The following is a 15,084-nucleotide window of genomic DNA, read 5'->3' as shown; positions in this document are numbered from 1 at the left end:
TTGAAAATAGAATTGAATGTTGTGCATTGTAGAACAGGATGAAACAGCATAAGCTGTAAACAGAAAGAAACTCTGTAAGCTGTTGAAAATTAGACTTTTCAAAATAGGTATATTAATCCTAAACAGCAAGGCTTGAATATGAAGTACTAAATATGGATTTGTCATCCTAGAAGTTTATATAAAATTCAAGCAATTGTAATAAATTTTATTCACTATTCCTAAAGACACTAGATGGCAGTATAATGTAAGGCAGTGAATGGCATTCATTAGTACTTGTGTACTGTCAATTGAGCTATAAAAGAAAACGTGTAGGACTGTAAATAAATATGATATATCTGGTGTTTGATGGCAGCATAGTATTGAAAACACTGCATTCAATGAAAACAAAGTCACCTCTTATACGAACTTGAAAATGGTCCATTAACACACCAAATATGATGCCGTTTGTTTCATCAATGATGTGCAATTGGCTTCCATCAGTTACAGTAGACTTCCAATAGACAAATAGAATGTGATCACAAATAAAGTTCCTACCAAACTGTTGCTCTGGTTACGCAAATGATCGTGAAACTGAAAAGTATACTCGGTGGTGTGAAGCAATAAGGAAAACGTTATTACCAACGTTTGTGGTAGATTGCTGATCTAAACTGTGACCTCCACTCCGGAAGACCTTAGTGTGCGTGTTGAACTGAACTCGCACTGCGAGTATAGCAAATAAAATTCGAGTAGAAGTTTTAATACTCTGGTTTGAAGAAGATGGTGTCACGCTGTTACGTCACCGCCGGATGGCTCACGGCTAGAGTGTTGGACGAACACAACAGGAAAACAGCAGCCAAAAGAAAGCGTAACGTCATAGGAGACCTTCGCTAATCCCCAGATGTATTCCACAGACGTCATCAAAAGGGCGGCAGGCAGGACGGAGAGAAGATCGTTCTTCACCAACCGTCAACCAACGGACTTAGGGCACAGGAAGGTGAGTAAACTGTATGTAAAGCAAAGTAAAACTTAGAAGATAAACGTTGACCCCGTGTAGTCTTTACACATAGTACTGAGTTTCTCGGTAGGAATTAAAATGCAGTTAAAATGCAGAAAGTCACATGAAAAACTGTTCTTGGATGTTGTCTACATACGCTGTTCCTGAATGTCCTTGAATGTCAATGAAGGCTCTTCCACCAGGCAGTTTGTAAAAATGTTCCTTGATTCCGAGCAGAAAACAGGGACACTCGATTGCACTTCCAAAAACACGATCAGTTTGAGTTTAAATACGAGGCAATGTAGGAACACAACTGTAGAAATTTCTTATTTGTGACGAGCTCTGTTGCTTGAATGAGTCGTAGCTTGGAAGATTTCTTGACTGTAGTAAGATTTCTTGACATGACATTGAATAAATGGTGAAACTTTCCCATTGAAAGCGTAACAAAAAGCACTGACACATCCCAGGACACAGAAAGCAGGAATACAGATTCTTGCAGGAAGGTTTAACTAGTAGGAATAAGCAATGAGTGTGAGGTATTGACAGGTTGATAGATACTTCTCTGACAGTTCATAATCGTTTGTTGAGGCAGGAAGCTTGCCAGTAGAGACTATGTGAAAAAGTGGTTTGAATCTTGAATGATGCTTGAAGGTTAATGTTGTAAATACAGCATACAAAACCAGCGTAAATGAGAGAAGATTTCTTTACCAGACAGTCGAAAGCATAGAGTCAGAAAGTTAGATTATTTGTTGAAAGGTTGTTGTTATGAAATGTAATTTTGAAAATTGAAGAGGAATCTGGCACTAGAAGTTGGGGGCGACCGGTGAAAGGGTCACTGGTGGGTCTCGGTGCCAGAAGTAATATTTGAAGTTTGATGGATTTTGAAATAGATGTAAAATTTAGAATAACTTGCCTCTTTGTTGAAGATCTTGACAGTCTTGGTTTCTTGAAGGCTGATTTATTGAGCTGAACACGTAGGTAGGATCAATTCGTCGCCATCAAAATGTTGTAACTTAGTCCAGCCGAGTTGAGGTATTTCATGTAGATTTATTGAGATGTTAAGTTATTAAGAATAAGTCAAGAATAAAGATACTTCAAGACCCACCAGGAGCAACCAGCAGGCAGCTCAGCCCCATATTAACTGTGGTTTATCTTCAATCATCACCCAACATTCTATGGTGCATCACAGTGCAGCGGCATTCCACTTGAATGCATGAAGTTGGTAAAGGCATGCAAAGGAATATGTAATAGGTAGAATATAACAGCCTTGAAGCCCATAGGAATCAATGGGCAATACCGATTCGGTATTTACCGAATCGGTAAATACCGAATCCTGCAAGGGTGCAGGGGGTGTCACTTTGACACCTTCTAGCACCCCAAGTACAGGCATGTGTGACATGTGGCACACATACATGCCCTAAGGGCATGTCTGTGTGTCACATTGCACAGGTGTGCATGCACAGATGTGCATGCACACCTGAATTCGGTATTTTACCACCCAATAGGATTGGGTGGTAAAATACCGACTCTTAAGGGCCTGTGGTACTCTTAGGAGTGTCACCTACATATGGATTTACCGAATCGGTAAAATTACCGATTCGGTATTTTACAGAATCGGTAAATTAACCGATTCGGTAAATTTACCGATTCTGTAAAATAATGGCCCCTAAATCTCAATCACCAAATACCGGTCGGTAACGGTCGAATTCGGCCGTTACCGACCGGTATTTGGTGACCTACATCTGGCCCCTGGTCTCTCGTTTGTTGAATCAGGGCGAAACATGAAAATTGACTTATGTAATACACAAACTCGCTCTCTGGTGCCATGTGGTGCCCTGTGGTGCTAAGGACCTATATATTACATGAGTATCCTCTGGCATCTTGGTTCTTTTTTCCTGGTCTCCCATGTATCTAGGCGTAGCACTAGCACTTTATATTAATCAATTGTCCAAATATATTTATTCTTCTATCTGCCGCCTAGTAGCTGCTGTTATCTTGTATACATTTTTTGCTATTTTGTATAGCCACTGATGTTTTATGAAATCTCTTATGTAGTCTCTGGTAGAATAATTGTTATGATCTTGTTGCCGCTATTGTCCGGTATGGTCTGGAGTGTGATATATTACCCCCTTTTAGAACATCACATTTTGTATAATCCTTTAGATCTTATATGGAATGCTATGTAATTATTTTGTTGTTTAAAAAGTCATTATTGTGTCTGTTTGATGAGATAAGGAGGGAAACGTATGACTTTGTTGGATTTCTGATGTATACCCCAAAAATAAAAATATAAAACACTGGGAATATAGAAAATAAAATGTTACTCTGTGAGAGCCGGAAGGCTGGCACATACGCTCTCTTTGCAGCCTACTCATAATGGGCCACAACGGGGTTAATGTTGATGGTTTGGCCACTCAAAAACATTACAATCGACTAAGAAAAGGTTTTGGAGGATAACGCTGCATCAGTCCTGCACTGACGTTTGCACCCTGTCTTGATTTTCCACAGATGAACTGTTGAAAAAGATCTGTACCCTTTGTAAAATTTGGTGACTTAAAAAGTAGACAAATAAACAGGGTCATCAGGCATAAATTCAAGGGGTCGAGTTACAGGAGTTCCTTTACTACTGAAGTTCATGTGTATGATACATATCTAAATTGTTTTCGATTTCTTCAGGAGCACCAGTTCCCTTTGACCAAAGGAGAGGAGAGGTGGCGCAGGAGCAGGGAGGGGATATGTCCATTTGTAACTGGACCACAGATTTCTTCTTTATAGGGACCTTCTTTCGCCTCCACCTATAGCAGTAGTACATAGAGAGATTTTGTAGGGAAGGGTAGACGTGCATGGAATGAAATGAACCTCTATGTCCCAGCAGACTTGATGTCCCGAAGGTTGAAGTCAAAGTGCTTGAGACAAATTTCTCCCAGTCCTCCATCAAGCAGTTATGAGTTCTTCAATGTATCAAGGAAAACGTCTAACTATCTGTCTTTGTTCCAATCAGCTGTCTTCTAGCATTAGAAAAAGCTAGGCAATTTAAAGAGTAACTATAGTCTGTAGGTTTTTCCCTCACATGTTTTTCAGAAACATGAGATGCATTTCTGTTCGAAGTATCTACTTTCAGGTGAAATATTTCCATATGTTCCTGTCACTCCAAAAATCCATTATGGTCGAATCCTTGTTCTCTTTTGTTCATTTTCAACTGCACCAATTCTGTAACGTTAGCCTTCTTCTCTATATCTCTTGTGTTATCTCCTTTTTAGAGCTTACAAATGCTAACTCTCAATGTCACTTGGTTAATTAGATGTGAATGAACAAAAATTAGCGAGTTATGTAGCTATCCTCTTGCGAAACAATAAGGGCCAGATGTACGACCGTTCCATTTTTTGTGTTGAATTGCGACTCGCAAAATTGAATGTACAACAGTGTCTCAGACACTGTTTTCGATTCCTGATAGGGTTGCAAATTGCAAGCTTCATCAATATTCATGAGGCAGTCATGATTTGCAACCCCATTAGGAATGGCTAGCTTTCCCCGGGACAGTGGCCTGCTGGGGTCAGACGACCACCATTCTTGGGACTGCTTTTTAAATAAAGCAGTTTCTTATTACCGGAAGAGCACGCACGCAACATTACATGGCCTTATTCGACCTGTATTATACACCGTCAAAAATCTCTAAATGAGGGACCACTGTGGGTATATCATGCAGCAGATGTGGCCTGTTTGCAGCCGACGCATTACATATGTTCTTTTCCTGCCCTCGGCTATCTTCATTTTATCTGCAATTCAGACCTTTTTGGTATTATTGTGTGGGCCCACAACCGTTCTGACAGGGGAATTAGTGTTAATTGGGGTAACTTCTGATGAATTTCCTGAAGGGCAGAGAAATCTCCTATTTATTTCCATGACAATTCTGCGGGCATGTATCACTCAAAAATGGATCAATCCAGATCCCCCTTCTTTTTTTACTTGGAGTGCTGGTCTCTTAGCTACTTATAATATAGAAATGGCTATTTATAGGATGAAGGGTCGGGAAAAAAGAGCTCTGGGTGCAAAGATCTGGCCGCCACTAGGGCAGTGGATTCAGGGGGAGTTGAACTGATCTTGTCTAGGCTCCAGGGTAACTCAAATACTTCCTGTGTGTAACGCTTTTGTTCTTTTTTTCTGAATTTTTTGTGAATTATGTACAGATGTAATTATGTAATGTCTGCTTTTGTATTGGACAATGACTTTCCTGATCTCTGTGGGTTGTAGATATGTCTCTCTTTTATTGATCTTGTGTTATTTACGAGTTCTGCCCTGCTTGCATTAAATGCAAAAAAATTCAATAAAGAAATAAAAAAAAAAAAAGCAGTTTCTTTTTTAAATGCTGCCCATTTTCCTTAAAGGTAAACGGGAAGCATTTAAAAAAGAAAATGAATCTTTTCAGTTTCATTTTTTAAGGGCAGGCTGCGGTCCCTGGGACCACTGCCTGCTCTTAAAAGATATTTTCACACACACTCACAAAGGGAAAGGGTGTCTGGGAACCCCTTCCCATTTGCAAGTGGTTTACCCCCTAATCAAGTAGGTGGTAAACTGCGAGTGTTTGGCGCCGGAAATTCGGTCGCAAAAGAATTGTGCATTGCATTGAAACTCGCTATTAGGAAGGGATGCCCCTTCCTAATAGCGAGAGTCGCAGACGCTGGTTTGAGAGTCAGTGACTCGCAAAATAGCGGAAAGAATTGAAGACACACCTCTTTAAAGAACACTGCTTCACAATTCATGAATAGCTGTCAAAACCTTTCCTACCACTCACATTTATACCTGTCTCTTGCCTTAAACAGCTCTCCACTGCCTTTTGGTCATAGAATTGCCACATACATGTTCCAAACCGCTGGAAATTCAATATCAATTAAAAACAAATGTGATACTGTGCACAGTCACTCAATAGTCGCTCAATAATCAAAAAGAGAACCAAAAAGTCCATACTAGGTAAAGAGTGCTGACCCAAGACCGTATGGTGTCCTGGCGAATTTGCCTTCCTTATTGTAGTCCGTAGACTGGTTCTCTATTACATAACATGCAACAAACATAAAAGTGATAGGAGGTATGCTTTAATTAATTTCAACTACTATCAATCACTCTGGGTCGCATTCCAGTCTATCATTTTGTAACCATTTTACTACATTAGACAGGAATTTTCTGATCATCAGTTGCCGCAATTTAGGACGCAAATGATTTTTGCCTGGAGGTTGTCGCATCAACAAATGGACTAGCTAATTCAATATAATTTTCTAGTTGTTCTTTGGTCCACTAGCAGGATCAAAGTTTGACACATGAGCCACAGATTTGTGTCATTTTCAACAGGCGTACGCATGTAGTTGGCCAGACTGTGTTTTTAAATTTTTTTTTATGGGGAAGGACATTCTGACTATTGGAGCCTAGCACTCTCATCTACACGCCGAGATGAACCCAAAACTATGTAGAGGCCATTTTATATTGGACCTCTGACGTCAATCGGGGGGACTTTTAGTGAGAGTTCATCACTGGCCCATGACCTTTTCTGGTGTCCTCCAGTAATGTTACCAGTATCCAGATCCTGGGCTGGTTTCAGTGGGTCATTTATTTAGCAGCATGTCACCTTTTGATATGCAAGGATTTGTACTTACAACACTGTTTGATTGACTGCTCATTTTTACTTTGCAATTCTATTTGTTATTAGAAATTGCATCGATTGAGGATGCTGGGTTAACGTGCATTGAGCAATTGTTGCTCCTAAACTGCCTCTTTGAAATACTTACAATGATATTGTAATGAGTGCACAGTTTTAGGAATGACTCCCCCTGGTCACACTGTCTTCGATCTGCAGCTCTCTATTTTTTAAGTAAGTTTTGTTACAATTTCTCTGCTATATAGAATAATTTTTGATTCGCACTTGCACTATATCACAGTACAGGTATTGTTCAAGAATGTAGGGTGTATGTATATGTCATGATTGATTAATTTTTAAGACTCTTTAAGCTCTTTTATAAGCCTAGATTGCATAGATAGAACCCCACTCCCAAATGCAGTAGGCAGTGTGACCTACTGCATGAATTAGGGTTAAGGCCCCCATCATGATCCGACTTAGTGCGTCAAATGATCCATGTGACCCTAGTGGCTCATTTTGAAAGGCCAGACCTGGGGGTATGCAAACTGCTGATCATCCCAGAACAGTAAACACGATTGCCTAACAATAAACCTCAATGGCACATGCAGTAGTGGAAGTGGCAATTATCCTTCCTTACAATTTGATACCCCCTTGCAATTTGAACGCTCTAGCTACAATGACTCTTGTGGTGTAAACTGAGATGTGTGCTTTAAGTTGTTGGGTTGATAGCTTGAAGGAACATTACTGTTGCACCGCCTCTTTTAGGGTTCAGCTAGACTAATGCCACATTTAGATACCCTCTAACCTATGTTTTATATTTTTTGCTGAAAATTAGACAATGACACAATGAGAGGTGCTTTGGCCTAAGCAAGCAATACCAGATGGCCCCTAAGTTGGTTAGGTTTCCAACAACAATCTCATTCACTGATGCCAGCCAAGAATGCGTTTCCCACAGTGCCGCGGGTAGTGTTATACCACTAGAAATGCATTGCTGCCTCATCACTGAAGGAAGGAGGTCAGTCATGGGTTGGTTTACAATGTATCATTACTGTATTTATATCTGGAGAATTTCATAAAGTGCAATAATTAAGCACACTGAGGTACTTATTGTCTGGGTAAGAGTAAAAGAGTCTGAGATGAAGAACTGTCTTGAAGTGCCATCCACATTTAATATTATCCAAACCTTCAAAATTTGTGGTGTAATTCATAAAGCCATTTATTAGATGGTGTGTTTTTTATGGTTCTTTAAAGATGCAAAAAGCATAAAAAGGCTTTGTTTCTGGTGATATGGCTCTGCCATTTTTTTCTATTGAAATGCAGAGGTAAATGCCTCTCCTTTAGGGCCACAAAACGAGCACAAATATAAAATATTGAATGGACAAGTAGAATAACAGAGCTAACAGCCATTGGCAAAGCCTTCCCAATAGACTAGAGCCTTCAAGACTAAGCTAACTCAGTCATCCTCTTTCAGCCCAAATACATGTCTTCTTTCTTCTTTAAAGAATAGATTAAGAGGCATATTTACTAACAATATCATGCAGCTCAGAAAGTCACCTTGCTGCACCGAGTGATAAGGAAAGGGCAAAAATGCACCGTAGTTAGCAATATTCAGCACCTCACAGCACTGGGGAGCAATGTGCTGCTTAGTGTCAATGTAGGCACGCTTGCACCCATAAACAACCCCCTGAGTCATATTGAGGTATTCTCCTTGTCACGTCTCCCTTGGGAAGATGTTGCATTCTGACACTTTCCAAGGACCACCAGTATTAGTATATCTGGGAATGCTTCAGAATCAATGGGTGGATGCATGCGAACACCTTCGCACTCAGGGCTTGATAAATCCTACTTAGGGTTTGTGTCACCCTTATGCTCCATTGCATGGCTCAAGGGTGATGCGAAACCTTCTTAAATGTGCCACTAAATCTAATGAGGGAAAGTACTGATAATGAGTCCAACAATCCCCTGAACCCTTACCCCGTTGACTACTTGGTAATAATACACCACTTTCACCTGGATTTAGAATGCACATCAAGGCTTCCCAAAGGGAGTTTCTAGAGAATGGGACGATGAAAATCTTTAAATTTGCCAATACAAGGCTATAAACCCAAAATATCTCTACACTTTGTGCATTGCAGAGCATTATTGGGGATTATATGCAGTGAGTTGGTGTCTCAACATTTCTGAAACTAAACATGTATGCATCGTAACATTACTTACAAATTAGTTTTTTGATGCTCATGTTCTGCATGCTTCTAGTCAGAACAACGCATTGACATCTCTCTGTCAATTGATTATCTCATGAGAAATTCCAAAGATTATGATTTATTAGACCTCCATTAATCTGGCGCCTCCTTTTAATTTTTTTGTGCCATGCAAAACAATCTAATGTATCACACATGTGAGGGATGTACGTTTAGAAAATGTACTGAGGTCTCTAACCTTTACGGAGAAAAAAAGTCATCAACAAGACTGAATCATTACTTCTGACTTTAGCCAAGACATTTTGATTTTATTAAAATTATATACAATATTGTTAGACTTGACAACCTTACAGTGGTCTTCCCCAAACATTTGCCTCACCTTTTTGCTGATTTCTGTATGTTGGCAATAAGACGCTGAGCACTTCACCACTGCCAACCAGTGCTAAGGTGCATGTGCTTCTCCCCTAAAACATGGTTTGATTGATTATCCATATATGGCATATTACCTGTAAATGAAATTCTACTAGTGTGCCCGAAGCATTGATTGTGCCACCCACATAAGTAGCACTTCAAACATGTCAAAGCCCTGCCACAGCAGAGCTTGTGTGTGCAGGTTTACTGCCATGTCTACTTGGCATTCAAAATCCCTTGCCAAGTCTTAAACTCCCCCTTTGTTACATGTAAGTAACCCCAAGGTAGCCAATATGGCAGGTTACTATGCAATTAGAAGGAAGGACACATACTGTTAAGGTTTCCATGATCTTATGGTGAAAAACACCCAAATTCATGTTACACTACTATGAGGCCTACTCTTCTCATAAGTTAACATTGGGAATTCCTCATTACACTTATAAACTGTAATTGCTGATTGAGTAGGAGTATCTCTGTTGTGTTTCATATATTTGGTATGGCAATGGTAAATCCTCTTTGTTGGTAATGTTTAACTTATCATTGCTATTTTAGAAATGCCACATTTAGAAAGATGGCATTTCTGTGCGTTTAGCTCTGTGTGCCTGCAACCTGTCTCCAATACACATCAGGGGTGGGTCACAGATGGACCTTGTGCATTCCCTCTAGACAGCCATACACAAAGAAGGTTAGGTGTGACTGAATGGCCATCCATATCCTGGGCAGGAAGGGAGGGAGGAATTGACACTGACACCTGATTAGGCAGAGTCCTGTCCCCACACAAAGGGCTGCATACCCCCCTGTTGTGAATCTGGAGCCAGAGCTGGGAGGGAGGACCTGTGTGCACTTCAAAGCCCCTCTTTGAAGTCACCTCCACTTTAAAGGCACAGCTGGGAATAAGTAATGGATCTCTAACCCCACTAAATCAGACACTACTGGACCGGTGAAGAAACTCTGCCAGGAGGAAGGACTGCTCTGCTGCTACAAGAACTACCCCTGTGCTGGACTGCTACTCTGGAAGAACTGCATTTCTGCTGTGCTGATCTGCTGTATGCTGCCCTCTGCCTTGTTGAGGAAGGACTCTTGCTTGAATCCAGAGTGATCATCAAGGGCATTATGGCTTGACTCCTGTTCTAAAACTCAGGGATATCAAAGTCTTACCCCTTGATCCTGTACCTGGGACAATGAAAGTGGATCCAGGTGCTGCTCCAGTGGAACTTATGCATCCTTTGCTGCATGAAGCAGAATCGCTGCATCACCGCTGTTGCAGGAACAGAACCGTAGCATTGAATTAGAACCATGGCACCACCATCGGAACCAACGCATCCGAACCACTGCATTGCTATAATAGAGACAATCAACGCATCCCCTCAACTGTGTGGAGAAACGCAGCGCATTACACTCAGTACTTAGGCATCTCTGAATAGGCGCTTTGTCTTCCGAACGGGCACATACCATTGTTGCATGGAAAAAATAGATGCATCACCTCAGCTGTGGGATCAACACCAACTCATCACTCAGCTGCACCCTGTTCTCGCTGTTGCGATCAGGAAAAAGGTACTTTTGCATGGCTCCTGTGCCCAGCCCAGGCTCCATCGGAGTCAGCCTAAACTCTTGCCTTTGCCCAGGTCCCGCCTGACTAGATAACCCCAATACACGCTTATTGCTTTGAAGCACCGTTCTAATTTTTAATCTTTAAAAATTCATATCTTGACTTCTAATCATTGGATTTTTTTATTTTAGTCTTGTTTCAATTATAAAAATTATAATCTATTTTTCTACACTGGTGTGGAGTCTTTTTGTACTGTCTTTACTAAGGTACTGTTTGAAGTGTTGCACAAATACTTTACACATTGACTCTTAAATAAGCCTGCCTGTGCTGTGCCAAGCTACCAGAGGTTAAGCACAGGCTAATTTATGGCTTGTATCTGACTTACCCTGACTAGGATTGTGGTTCCTGCTTGGACAGGGTGCATACCTCTGCCAAGCAGAAATCCAATTTTTAGCAAATATACTTATAATGGTTTTTGCCAGCACTTTTCTTCCATAAGTCTGTAGTAACGTCATTCACGTTTTTCTTCTACCAACTACAGCATGCAGTGTTGGGCCATAGATAGACCTACTTCAGATATTGTCTGCCTACGTTATTGGCTACTTTCACAAGGATCACATTTGCCCTCGGTGTAGCACCAATCAAATACTAGGGACTACTAGGGCAATTTGTTCTTTTTGATACTAAAAGAATTTGCTTATAGACATTTTTATGTTACTATTGGTGAGTGCTCAGCCTCATATAATGATATTCATGAAGTGGAATGAAAAACATAAAGACCACAATTCCGTAAGAGCATCCCTTTGCACATGATTTTGAATCATCCCTTATCTTCCTATTGGTGTACAGCACTCTGGTGCTCTCCACATATGCTTTTGCTCTGTATATAAATATTACCATGTGCAAAGGAGCAAAAATGGCATTTCTGTATATTTTATGTGTTAATGTGACTGTAATACTGTTTAAAGAGAGTTGGGGAGAATTGAGTTATGTTTGAAAGCAGTGTGATCTATTTTTTATTTTTATTAATTTCTTTTCTATATTTTGTAGGAAGGATTTTGGGGAGATAATATGTGTGAAAAGAAGCTTGGGTACATTTGCAAAAGAAAGCCATTGTCCCAAGAATCGGGGCAAGTGGACGCTACTGATCCAGGATGCGATAAGGTGGGTGCACTTACTTTTTCTATTGCATCAATTTTGTATGTTTTGAAAAAATTTCAGTACATTATTTATCTTAATCGTTATACTGTATCATGTAAACACTCTTAGTTTTGGTGTTAATACACTTCATAAAAAATGAAAACACATTCAGAGGTTAGGTCAGCAATTCCTTTTTAACATAGCTTTCAATAGAGTTTGGTTAACAAAGCCTTTCCAGGGTATAATTAAATATAAAAGTATAATAGCTAAATCAGCTCCCTATCTAATGTTTGTTATGTTATGTTATGTTAATGCAATTTATAACTTGCGTGGCTACTCAAAGAGTGTCCAAGCGTGAACCAGTGTGGAGTGAAAGAAGAACAGGTAGATGAAAAGAAGAGTCTTCAATCTTTTCCTGTAGAGTTAGGGGTCCTGAATACTGCGGATATCCAGGGGAAGCAGATTCCAAGCAGAGGCTGCTGTAAATGCAAGAGATCTTCCTTGAATTCTTTTAAAGCAGAAGCGCGGGACATCAGTAAGAAGCTGTGTTGCTTAAAGCAGCTGTCTTGTGGGAACGTAAAACCTGAATCGCTTTCTCATATAGGCCAGACCATGTACATACAAGGCTGAGTGAGCAAGGACAAGGGCTTTGAACTTGACTCTGTGTATCACAGGTAACCAACAGAGATCCCAAAAGTGTTGTCTTATGCTGGTTCTTATAGGGATAGGAAGAAGAGTCCTACCTGCTGCATTCTGGACTACCTGCAGTCTATTTAAAGGTAACACGGTAGGCCTACATACAGGACAATTACATAGTCAATGCATGAAAGAATCAATGCCCGGGTAACCGTTTCCCTGGCTGACCTAGGGTGAAGTGATAAAAATTTCCTCTGGGAGTTAAGTGTGCCGAAGCACTGCCCAGCAAGCTTCTTTATCTGAGTGGCGAAGATTGGACCAAATGCCTAGGTTTTTGATGGGAAGGCCCACGGAAGTAGGCCTGGGATATTCCGCCAGAGTGATTCCCGAAGAGGAAAGCTCCCAAAAAGAAGTACCTCTGACTTATCCTCATTGCACTTTAATTGTGCAAAGAAAAGCCATTGGAAGAGGGCGGTCAGTCAAGTTTTGGCTAGGGAGGTAGAGGAGTCGCCCTTCTTCCATGTAAAAAGCAGCTGGGTGTCATCTGCCTAACCTATAATCTTAGCTCCAAGCTCCTCAGCCAACTGGACCAGGGGAGTAACGTATATATTAAAAAGAAGGGGGCTGTGGCCACGGATCGTTGCCTTAAAAGCTTCCCACACCACCTGAAATGGAATGTCAAGCTGATCATTGCTTGCGAAATAAGAGTCGATGGCAGTCCGTAGGGCCTCCACGTTGGCCGGGTCCCGCAAGATGTGCGGCGGCAGGCGCCACCGCAGTATACGAGTTGTGCAAGTGGCAGGATCCTGCATGAGAAGTTCGACATGAGCATGATCGGATAATGAGATGTCAGATATGGATGCCGCTACCGTGTCCCCTATAAGGGCATATGATACAAACAAATAATCTATACGCGAGTATGAGTGATGGACATGGGAATAGTACGAGTACTCCCGCACTTCAGGGGAATAATATCTCCAAGATCAATCAGGCCCAAATCCGCTATCCGCAGCCGGAGGGCAGAAGACATGGCTCCGGACCGGTTCGAGGAGGCGTCACTACGGTCCAGCTTTGGTTCCCATACCAGGTTAAAGTCTCCCCCCAGGATCAAAGAGGTATCGCCCTGTGGCACTTGTTCCTGCAATAAGTTTTGGAGGTAGGAGTCTTGCAACTGGTTTGGCGCATATACGTTACACAATGTGAGGGAGTGTCTCCCAACCTCCACTCCTCCCCGGATGAAACGCCCTTCTGAGCTGCAGAAGACTTTCGCTACCCCCTGCCTGATGCCTTTTCTGCATAAAATGGCCACCCCTGCGGTTTTGGTGTCAGCTGTGGCCCAGAATTGGAGAGGATACTTAGGGTGCGCCATTCAGGGAGTGTCCACCTTTAATAGGTGAGTTTCTTGAAGGAAAATTATGTCTGGGTTGAGCTGCAGTAGATAGCGCCACACTTGCTGCCGCTTGTTAGGGGAGTTAGCCCCTTGACATTAATCGCACGGGCGCAGGAACCTCGTCGCTTGGAGGTTGGTCTCTCCAAAGACATTAAGAGGCTGGAGAGGCAGGATCAGGAGCGACCGAGACTTACAAGTCAGTGGAAGCTAGCGAATCTCCGGGGTGAGCTTCGGTCCCTGCGTACTAACAAGGCTGAGCGGGCCTTACTCGCCCTCAAACAACGGTATTTCGAAGGGGGGGATAAAGTGGGCAGATTACTGGTGCAACGTCTGAGGGTGAGAACAGCGAGGGCTCACATAGCGAACATCCAGTTGGCGGAGGGGAGATGGGCCACCATGGAACGAGCTAAGCGTGAGGCCTTTTGATCTTATTACGCTACTCTCTACACTGCAGACGCACCCTCCCAAACGCATATAGATGAAGTCCTAAATACGTGTCCCTGGACCCCGATACATCCCCATCATGCTAAGCAGATGGACAGCCCCCTTCTGGCAGAGGAGTTGACGGCAGCCTTGAGGGACCTCTCCCTGGTAAAAACGCCAGGCCCAGAAGGCCTGCCGTTGTTCTTCTATCGCATGTTCATAGCGCAACTACAACCATACTTACTACGGCTATACAACTCCTTCTCGGATACGGGCGTACCATCACCCGATATGGGAATGGCAGAAATAGCCCTAATACCCAAGCCAGGAAAGGATCCCACATTGTGTGCGTCTTACCACCCCATAGCGCTGCTAAACACAGACCTTAAAATTTACACCAAGATGCTGGCTAAACGCCTGGAGCCACACATGCCTGGTCTTGTGAGGCCTGATCAGGTTGGCTTCATTCGCAATCGGCAAGGGGCCAACAACGTGCGTAGAATTGCACACCTGGTAGGGAAAGCGCACCATAGGAATATACCGGCCTGCCTTCTGTGGCTCGACGCGGGGAAGGCGTTTGACCGGGTCGACTGGAGCTTTCTCCAAGCAGTGTTGCAGAGGATCGGTCTGGGGCCTAATCTGAATCTATGATCATGGCCCCCTACCACTCGCCTCAAGCGAGGGTACGGGTCAATGGGCAGCTCATGGACTCCTTTTCTATACATAGGGGTACGC

At 42.2% G+C, this 15,084-nt stretch overlaps 1 protein-coding gene across 1 annotated transcript in view; it reads left to right on the top strand.

The window, feature by feature from the left end:
- Positions 1–15,084, top strand: part of LOC144784639 (macrophage mannose receptor 1-like) — a 949,320-nt gene that overhangs the window by 199,502 nt on the left and 734,734 nt on the right. The window contains exon 9 of the mRNA XM_078663568.1: positions 11,811–11,924. Within this exon, the coding sequence (XP_078519694.1) occupies positions 11,811–11,924 (114 nt within the window). The remainder of the gene's footprint in view (positions 1–11,810; positions 11,925–15,084) is intronic.

Source organism: Lissotriton helveticus, chromosome 10 (genome assembly GCF_964261635.1).
Source record: "Lissotriton helveticus chromosome 10, aLisHel1.1, whole genome shotgun sequence".
NCBI classification, from domain to species: Eukaryota; Metazoa; Chordata; class Amphibia; order Caudata; family Salamandridae; genus Lissotriton; species Lissotriton helveticus.
Note: the sequence above shows the minus strand (reverse complement) of the source record. Positions and strands in the feature narration are given on the sequence as shown.